Here is a 10,724-nt window from a genome sequence, read left to right on the forward strand (position 1 = left end):
ATTTGTAAAAATGGGCATAACTTTTGCATACTAACTCGGATGAAAAAGTTTTTTATATGAAAAATCATCTACTCGAAAAGTTACATCCAAATTGTAAGATCCTCAAAATCCTCAAAAACTTTTGCATACCCCGTTAAACATTTTCAAAATCCTCAAAAACCTAATAGAAAAAAAGTTACGGGGCTTGTAAGATCTAGAGTGGAAAAAATTGAAAAATATTCAAACAGTGGGCAAACTATGGTCAAACAATGGTCAAACTAATTATTCTAGAATATTAGTGTTACTAAATAATTATTTTAATTATTTCAATTTTGGTCAAATCTGGTCAAACTGTGGTCAACTGTGGTCAAACTGTGGTCAAACAATGGTCAAACTAATTATTCAAGAAATATTAGTGTTACTAAATAATTATTGTTTTTTAAAACAATAGTTTCAAACTCAAACAGTGAAATGTGTCACTTCATGCTCAAGCAAAATTCCTGAAGGTTAATAGGATTGACATCTTATTATTGTCAGGAAAACAACAAGTGCAGACTTGGAGCGTGGGAGAATAGAACCCGGAAGTTAAGCGTGCTTGGGCTGGAGTAGTGAGAGGGATGGGTGACCGGTTGGGAAGTTAGATGATTTGGAATGATGAGGGGTGATAAAAGAATAAATTGAGAAGTGATGAGGGGTGGTGATTAGAGACTAGAGGTTAAAATAATTCAGAAATTTGAAAAAAAAAATTCAATTTTTTTTTTCAAAAACCTGTTGCGGCCTTTAGTCGCGGTTAGCCACAAGAACCGCGACTAAAGGTCCTCCGCCCACGTGGACGGGCCTTTAGTCGCGGTTCTTAAGCAACCGCGACTAAAGGGGGGGGCCTTTAGTCGCGCCCGTCTGGTCGCGGTTGCGCAACCGCGACTAATGGCAGTTGCGAACCGCGACCAAAGGCCCTTTTTCCACCAGTGGTACTTAGTGAAAGAAGAACATCCTAGACTTTTGGTCACGTTCAAACCATGTTACACAATTTTACTGTAAATCGACAAAGTAACAACATGCTCATCCTTCAACCCACAAAGTAACAACGGTAATCGTTGTTTGTGAGTTGTCCAACAAACTTGAGAACTTGATATACATCACCGATCACTCGTATGTCACCATACTCGAATTTGTAGTGCGCCATCTTGACAAAATTTTCATATTCACCATTGGAGAACCAATATGATGTGTAGTCCACAGAGAGACACTCCCACTTTTCCCAGTGTCTCTTGTTCCCTGATCCATCTTTCACATTCTATTTTGTCCATCTACTATCTCTCATGTCCAACTCCTATTTTTTCTCTCAGTTTGTCAAATTTGAATGTGATGAGAGGGTGATCCAACTAGTACAAGCGGATGCTTGCTTGAGTTATGGTGGGGTGATATATATAGGCACACGCACCAAATATCATGATATTCATGGTTGGTAGTTTGTTGAATCGGTATAATTTTGCATTGATATTATGTGAAGATCTGGATGATATTGTTTCACCATCGTCCTTCTTCTTTGAAGTTCAGCATGATACCATGCAGTAACCATGAAGCGAAGCCCAAGTACATACAATGATGTTGTCGTGAATATTTTTTTAGGATGCTTGACCTGCATGCACTAGTAGAAAACAGGGCTTTGGTTCGCCCAGAATAGAGCATTAATCCCGGTTGCATTACGAACCGGGACTAATGTGAGCATTAGTCCCGGTTCAAGCGGCTAGGGCACCGTACATGCATTAGTCCCGGTTCAAATGGGACCTTTAGTCCCGGTTGGTGCCACGAACCGGGACTAAAGGGTGTGATGCCCATTAGTACCGGTCGTGGCACCAACCGGTACTAAAGGTTAGACCTTTAGTCCCGGTTCGAGCCACCAACCGGTACTAATGGGGTTTGAGGCATTAGTACCGGTTCGTGGCACGAACCGGTACTAAAGGTCCCATTTTCAAACTCTACCCCCCCCCTCCCGATCGCCTTTTCAGTTTTGTAAAAAGCAAAAGAAGATGATAAAAACTTCAAAAATTAAAATCCTTCCAAATGTAGTTATGTTACTACATGTACTAGTTAGAAAAATTTAAAAACTTAAATTTGGACATGTTTTGCAAAACGTGTAGGGAAAATATAAAACGGCTATAACTTTTGCATATGATGCCAGAAAAAACATATAATATATCAAAATGTTCAGCACGAAAATCCGCATCCGATTTTGACAGCGTACGGCCTGTTTGGAAAGTTTTAGAATCCTCAGATTCCAAAAGGAAAAAAAGTTATACTCAAATTTTAGTTTTTTTTTTAATTTTCATTAAATCTGGTCAAACTATGGTCAAACAACTTATTCAAGAATAATAAATAATTATTCAAGAATATTAGTGTTACTAAATAATTATTCAAGAATATTTGTGCTACTAAATAATTATTCCAGTTTTTTTGATTTTTTGTCAAATCTAGTCAAATTGCGGTCAAACTATGGTCAAACAATGGTCAAACTACTTATTCAAGAAATATTAGTGTTACTAAATAATTATTTCAGTTTTTTTGAATTTTGGTCAAATCTGGTCAAACTACTTATTGAAGAAATATTAGTGTTACTAAATAGTTATTGTTTTTTAGAACAATAGTTTTAAACTCAAACAGTGAAATGTGTGACTTCATGCTCAAGCTAAATTCCTGAGGGTTAATAGGATTGACATCTTACTATTGTCAGGAAAACAACAAATGCAGACTTGGAAACGAGGGAGAATATAACCCGAAAGTTAAGCGTGCTCATGCTGGGGTAGTGAGAGGATGGGTGACCGTCCGGGAAGTTAGATGATGAGGGGTGATTAGAGATTAGAGGTTAAATTAAGCAGTGGTGAGGGGTGATTAGAGATTAGAGGTTAAAATAATTCATAAATTTGAAAATTAGGAAAAAAAATAAAAATAATAAAAAAATCATAAAATTTCCTTTAGTACCAGTTGGTGTTACCAACCGGGACTAAAGGGGGACCTCCAGGCAGCGGCCACGTGGAGGGCCTTTAGTCCCGGTTCGTGTAAGAACCGGGACTAAAGGGGGGGGGGGGGGCTTTAGTAACGACCCTTTAGTTCCGGTTCCAGAACCGGGACTAAAGGCCCTCACCAACCGGGACACTAGGCCCTTTTTCTACTAGTGATGGTTAGACCTTTTTTTCTTTACCATTGCAGGAATGTGGCCTTGTGATGGTCGCACAAGCTGGAATACACTTGGAGATCGTATAAAAGCATTCCTATTAAAATTAGGCATTAATTTCATATTTTGGTGAAACTATATCATTCAAGATGACATGAACCGGAATATATCAAGCAAAACGTTGCATCATATGTTGATGATAGGTCTCGAACAGCATTTAGGAATAATATAATGATTTACTATGTGCCGATTTATGATATTTAGGATCTTTAGTTTTTTATTTTTGCAGGAACCTTGGTTTATTTTCCTCCTTAAAATTCACTGATTGTTCTTATTTTTTTCTCTGTCACTTCATTTGAGTTAAGGATATGGTGCATTCATCGGCAAGGTGACATGCCCTTCACTGAGTTTATATTGTACATATTGTCTTCGCCAAACCATGGAATCACAAAAAAGCTTTCCACGATCCTATCAAAATTAAAATGTTGCTCTTTTGTTTGATTTTTTGGCACCCATCTTCTCCGCAGGTAGACCACGCCAAGGTTGGATTTGTGTGCGCCAGTGAAGCAGGAAACAATCCGAGAGAGGAAGCAGAGTAGCAAACCGGCCTCCGCAGCTTCTTCATCATGCAAAATACGCCTTCGAGCTCGGTTTGCGTACTCCAGAGAAAAGCTTTCTTTGCGCGACACGCACCAGGAGACGCCCTGATCCGACTGAGTGCCGATGATTGGCAATCGAGGACAGTTGAGTGCAGCATATATACACTCCAACGATGAGGGGTGACAGTTACTTCAGAATATAAATGGGCGCTCACAGATGAAACTTGATTTACGGTAATATTTTGTCGAAAAAGCCGGTTTTGAACAAAGTTCCGACAGAACTTGGCCCCTGTTCCTGTCAGACACAGATTTCTCTACCATAGGTTTGATCTTTGAACTCCATGGAGGCTAGTACTACTACCCCTTTCATGATTACTTATGCTCACAGTTGGAACTTTCTTTTGACAGTGTGTGTCACAACTGAACTATGTAACACAAGAATGGTAGTACTGTACATGATCCAGTACAATAGAAAAACAGAAACAGGGTAGGCAAACGTGGCTTATCTTCCAAACATAAAGGAGTTTTCACATACCATAGACACAAGAGATAGCAACAGAATCATAGGACACAACAACAAGCAACAGACAGCGGCTCTGCTCACAAAGCAGCCTTGAGACAGCAGGATCACTGGCCATCAAACACAGGTTGGTAAAAACACATTTTGTTCAAACTAATTTAGAATAATCATCGGGGGAGATCTGACGAATAACAATGTCTTCCCTCCAGGGTTGATCAATCACATGGAAGTAGTGGAGACTGGAGAGAATATATATGTGATCTCCTTGTAGTTGTACAAATTAAATACAGGACTCATTACTTGAATAAAAGAAATTAAACGGCAGTTGCTCCCCTGCAGGAAAAGGACTCGAGACTGGCAACCTGGGCCTGAAGTAGAGCAACAGCAGCAGCAGCTTAGATCTTCAAGTTGGCGATCTTGTACCATTCGGTGTGGAAGGAGCCTCTGGGCCTGAAGTAGGTGTGCGCCCCAAAGTAGTCCCTCTGGGCCTGGACCAGGTTCGCTGGAAGCATGTCCCTCCGGTAGGAGTCGAAGTAGGCCAGACTTGCGGACATGCCGGGGGTGCTGACGCCGTTGTTGATGGCGAGGCAGACGACCCTCCGCCATGCAGCTTGCCTGTCCATGATTTCCTGCGCGAACTCGGGGTCGATGAGGAGATTGGCCAGCTCACCATTACTGTCGTAGGCCTTCTTGATGCGGTCCAGGATGTTGAGTATATTGATTATTTGGAAACATAGGATAGAACAGGAAGTATTCTGGCTTGTCTTGTACTCCAAGTAGATCATGTACTCCTATATATATATGCCCACGAGGCTTAGGCAATAAACATCCACCATATTCCGCCAATTCTCTCTTTGTCCTTTCTAACACACGAAGCTGGCGCGGATGATGCACCCATCCTTCCAGATCCTGGCCAGCTCACCGAGGTTGAGGCCCCATCCATTCTCCGTGCTCTTGGCCTTGATGATGTTCATGCTCTGGGCGTAGCTGCAGATCTTGGAGGCGTAGAGGGACTTCCTCACATCCTCGATCAGCTGTGCCTTGTCGACAGTTTCGCCGCTGCTGGTCCCTGGTTTCTTCGCTTATTAGCTATTCTCAGCTCCTCATAGGTCAGTGTTGAAGGCCGGGGAGAACCGCAGCTGCCTCAGCTTCTTCCCTATCAGAACAGGTGTTCAGTCCTGCAGCAAGGACATAGCAGGACAACGGCTTGAGCGTTACGAACTACAGCACCGGCATGCACTTCCCTGACCTGCTGTGATCCACCCAATTTGAGTTAGTTCAAAATGGAAAAGCATGGATCCCCAGGCCCACAAAATGTGAGAAATTTGTTCAAAATGTACTAGGGGCATCAAACAACCCAATGACTAGACTCAAGCACAGCTTGCAGATGAAGCGTGTTTAAATGTGTGTTTTCGTACATCACCAGGGGCGGACCCAGAAACTATTCTAAGTGGGGGCAAACTATGGGAGTGGGGGCATACTTTGTACAAATTCACATAGTTTTGGCAAAAATTTCTGAAATTTCAAAGAAATATCACTGAAGTTTCATATTTTGAGTGGGGTCCTAGGCCCCCACTCCCATGAACGTGGGTCCGCCCCTGTACATCACTATATGTTTTTTTTGTGTGTTTTTTTGCGGGTGTACATCACTATATGGTTGGATTCAAGAGTGAACATCACTTCTCCTCGAACTATATAAAGTGCATTTGTATGGACAGTGACGGCCTACATCGGCCGACGGAATTTTGCAGTGCACATGGGGAGGCAGTGAAAGACGATGCAGCGTGAAGATATCAACCGGTTGGAGGGATCACCATAAAAGGCAACAAAGAGCATCTGCATCCATATACACGTCCACCGGGTGATGTCTCACAACGTTTCATTTTCTATATTTGTGTGATAAGACCACCAAAGCCAGTTCGATCTAGGGTTAGGAGGTATTGGAAATAAAACTGCATTTCCTGCATGACTTACATCTCGCTCCGTAATGAACATAAGTACATGAATAGCTTCTGAAACTGCATACAATGACAACAGATGGTTTCAGTACAGGGAACCATAAAGATGGTGAGGATCGCAGCCTACCAGAACCAAAGCTGGCCTTCAAGAACTCGGGCACAAATTATAATTTGGACATGTAATTCTTCAAATTATTCGGTTTGGTAAACTACTATAGATTTTTGCAGGAAAATTTAGGTACGTGCAACTATCCAGATTCGATACTCGATGGCTCTCCCTAAATTTTATGGAATTGTGCCCGTGCCACTAATGACTGCGGTCAAGTCTTCACCGTTGAAGTCTCCTTTGACCAATTTCTTCCTTTATGGGACCCACCTATTTGTCATGCCATTAGCAATAAAGTGGAGACTAATTTGACTCTTCCATTCACTATGGGGGCCAACTAATGGGGGTGGGTCATTGTAAGACAATAAGTTTTGGGGGAACCAGCACAACCCTCTAGGGGTGACTTATCTCATTATATATAATGGATGTGTTACAATACGTACATAAGTACAGAAGCTATACATAGTCTAACACCCTCCCTCAATCTTTGCCACTTTCTAAAGAACTGAGAAGGGTAAGATTGCGCCTACAAGCCTCAAACTGTGGTAGAGGTAAAGGCTTAGTGAAGATGTCTGCAAGTTGATCCTTAGATGAGATAAACTTGATCTGGAGTTGCTTCTGTGATACACGTTCCCGTACAAAGTGATAGTCAACTTCAATGTGTTTCGTTCGGGCATGAAATACTGGATTTGCAGAAAGGTATGTAGCACAGATGTTATCACACCAAAGAATAGGAGGCTGTGGTTGAGACAAACCCAACTCCTGAAGTAAAGACTGCACCCAAATAATCTCTGCAGTAGCATTAGCCACAGCCTTGTACTCAGCTTCAGTACTGCTACGTGACACAGTAGCATGTTCCCGAGCACTCCAGGCGATCAAATTAGGGCCAAAGAATACTGCATAACCCCCCGTGGATCGCCTGTCATCTGGGCTACCAGCCCAATCTGCATCAGAGAAGGCCGAAAGGACCCGAGAGGAAGTCGGCCGAATATGCATACCAAATGTCAGGGTGAACTGAACATAACGAAGAATGCGTTTAACAGCAGCCCAATGAGTATCTCTAGGAGCCTGAAGATACTGACAAACCCTGTTAACAGCATAAGAGATATCTGGTCTCGTGATCGTTAAGTACTGAAGTCCACCAACAATGCTCCTGTACTCTGTGGCATCCGCAGAAGACAAAAGCTCACCATCAACAGCTGTTATCTTGTCGGTAGACGACATGGGTGTGGTGGTCGGTTTGCACTTCAGCATGCCCGCTCTTTGTAACAACTCCAAGGAGTACTTCTTCTGCGAAAGGACAAGACCAGTAGCACGAGAAGTGACCTCAACTCCAAGAAAGTAGTGAAGCTTCCCAAGATCTTTGACCGCAAAATCAGCACCAAGAGAGCAGACAAGAGCATCAGCAGCATACTGAGAAGAGCTGACAAGGATAATATCATCGACATATACCAAAAGATACATAGTGACTTCTGGCTTCTGTAGAAGAAATAATGAAGTGTCAGCAGTATACGGCACAAACCCATGAGCACGAAGGGCAGAGGCAAGGCGGGCATGCCAGGCACGAGGAGCTTGCTTCAAACCATATAGTGCTTTGGAGAGACGACAGATATAGTCAGGACGATCAGGATCAGAGAAACCAGGCGGCTGTTTCATATAAACCTCTTCCTCTAAAAATCCATGTAGAAAAGCATTCTGCACATCAAGTTGACGAAGTGACCAACCACGAGAAACAACAATGGAGAGAAGAAGCCGAATAGTGGTAGGCTTGACGACAGGACTGAAGGTGTCCTCATAGTCAAGACCATGGAGCTGCCGAAAACTGCGAGCAACAAGTCGCGCTTTGTAACGCTCAATAGATCCATCCGAATGCTTCTTCACTTTGAATACCCATTTTGAGTCAATAACATTTACCCGTGGTGGTGGAGGAACGAGAGTCCATGTCTTGTTACGAAGGAGAGCATGAAACTCCTGCTCCATAGCCTCTCGCCAATGTGGAATGCGCAGGGCAGCCTGATATGAGCGAGGCTCAGAAGATGGATCCACAACAGCAGCAGCCAAACAAGCAGCCAACCAAGCAACCGTACCATCCTTACGTTCCTTAGGTTTGAAAATGCCACTGCGACTGCGTGTATGTGGTCGGGACACAGGAACCACCGAGGTCGACGGAGCAGCCTGCAACGGGCTGGAGGACGGCGACGTTGACGAGTCAGCCGGTGACGAGGAGCCAGACACAATAGCCTCGGGCTCGGTCGGCGAAGAAGGCCGGCCCACCGGCGAAACCGGCAGAGCAGACGAAGCAGCTGGCGACGCCGGCGTCACAGACCGGACCGATGGCGAGCCCGGCATAGTGGGCCGTGGCGCGGCCGGTGTCGCGGGCCGATCCGCGGATGAAGGCGACATGAGGACGGCGTCGCGGACCCGAGCTGCAGGCGAAGACGGCGTGACGGGCCGAGCCGCGGGCGAAGACGGCGTGACAGGCCGAGCCGCTGAAGACTCGGCGGCCGCTGGCGAAGAGGGCCGAGCCGCTGGAGACTCGGCGGTCGCTGGCGTAGCGGACCGAGCAGTGGAGATGCTCGGCGCGACGGGCTCTTCGGGTGACCATGCATGGGCACGCGAATCGATGCCATGCAACATAGGGCGATCAACGTGCCCATCAGAAGGCGGCGATGATGGTGGTGAATCCTCCAACAGCTCCAAACGAGTCCCACGTCCGGTTCCTGCACCATGGTTAGGTAACAGCAAAGGAGAGTATGCAACATCATCAAATTGGTCAGAAGCAACAGAGGATGAATGCAGAGATGGTGGTTCGACAGTGCACACAGGAAGTTTGGCAAAGGGAAAAACATGCTCATCAAACACGACGTCCCGAGATATATAGACACGATTAGTGGGAACATGAAGACATTTGTACCCTTTATGAAGAGAGCTATAGCCAAGAAAAACACACTTCTTAGAACGAAACTCAAGCTTGCGCTTATTATATGGACGAAGATGCGGCCAGCAAGCACACCCAAATACCTTGAAAAAGGTATAATTAGGTTGTTCATTAAGGAGAACCTCAATGGGAGTCTTCATGTTTAAAACACGAGTGGGAGTATGGTTGATGAGAAAGCATGCAGTGGTGAAAACATCACTCCAAAACCGAAACGGAACAGATGCATGGGCCAAAAGAGTAAGACCAGCTTCAACAATATGACGATGCTTACGTTCGACTGAACCATTCTGCTGATGTGTATGTGGACATGCTAAACGATGAGCTATCCCAAGCGACTGAAAGAAGGAGTTGAGGTTGCGATACTCGCCCCCCCAGTCTGACTGGACATGAACAATTTTGTGAGAAGGAGCCGAGAGAAAACCTCGTGTGCCAGCATGGGTGTCGAGTTGCCCCGCTCGTTGATGATCTCGACTAAGGCATCATACTCCTCATCAAGACCATTGACAATAAACGAGTTGAACTCGGAGTCGGTGAGGGGCTGTCCAATGGAGGCCAATGTGTCGGCGAGGCCCTTGACCTTGTTGTAGAATTGTAGAACTCAGTGGCAGTGGAGTCAAGCTTCTGACACTCTCCAAGCTGACGACGGAGTGCAGAGACATGAGCCTGGGACTGCGCTGCAAAGGTTCGCTCAAGGATGGTCCAGGCCTCATGAGACGTCTTCGCGAAGACAACAAGTCCGGCAACTGCCGGCGAGAGCGACCCCTGGATGGAGGAGAGGTTCGCCTGGTCCTGCCCCGTCCAGACGCGATGGGCCGGATTGTAGACCGGACCGTGCACGTTGTCTACCAGTGCGGGTGGGCAGGGAAGCGATCCGTCGACGTAGCCTAGCAGGTAGTGACTCCCCAAGAGCGGGAGAACCTGCGCACGCCAGAAGATGTAGTTGTCGGCGGAGAGCTTGATGGTGATGAGATGACCGAAGTGAAACGGCGGCGGCGAAGACGATCCCATCGAGGGGGCTGCCTGGGGTGCAAACACCATGGAGGCAGCCGGAGGCACCGAAGCCGATGCGGGAGGAGGCGGGACCGCAGCCAGGGCGGACGCCGTAAAGCTCGCGGCCGGGTCGGACGCCGCAAGGCCCGCGGCCGGGGCGGGCGCCGCCAACCCCGCCAGCGGGGCGGTGTGATCCGCTTGCGGCAGGAGCGGCGGGACGACGCCCGCGGAGTCCGCAGCGGACGGCGGCGCCGCGGTGTGGACCACGAGGTCGCGCCCAAGCGAGGGCGCCGGCGGCGTGGAGTAGACGGAGCCGATGCTCCTGGTCCTGATCGGAGCCGGAACGGCGACGGCATCAAGCGGGAGGTTGAGCAGAGCCGCAAGAGAGGCCGGGAGGAACCCCGCAGCAGTGGAACCGGTGGTGGCGGCGCTCGACATGGCGGCGGTGAAGGCGGCGGTGCG

The 10,724-nt window shown here is 46.5% G+C and overlaps 1 protein-coding gene across 1 annotated transcript; it reads right to left on the reverse strand.

Moving 5' to 3' along the window:
• Positions 1-4,665: 4,665 nt before the first annotated feature.
• On the reverse strand, positions 4,666-5,362 carry LOC119284266 (6-phosphogluconate dehydrogenase, decarboxylating 1-like). The gene is made up of 2 exons (XM_037563463.1): positions 5,145-5,362; positions 4,666-4,976 (listed from the first exon to the last, which is right to left on the reverse strand). Exons 1-2 carry the CDS (start codon positions 5,242-5,244, stop codon positions 4,666-4,668), a joined length of 411 nt encoding a protein of 136 aa, XP_037419360.1. The 5' UTR covers positions 5,245-5,362.
• Between the last annotated feature and the right edge of the window lie 5,362 nt (positions 5,363-10,724).

This window comes from Triticum dicoccoides, chromosome 4A (genome assembly GCF_002162155.2).
Source record: "Triticum dicoccoides isolate Atlit2015 ecotype Zavitan chromosome 4A, WEW_v2.0, whole genome shotgun sequence".
NCBI lineage: Eukaryota > Viridiplantae > Streptophyta > Magnoliopsida > Poales > Poaceae > Triticum > Triticum dicoccoides.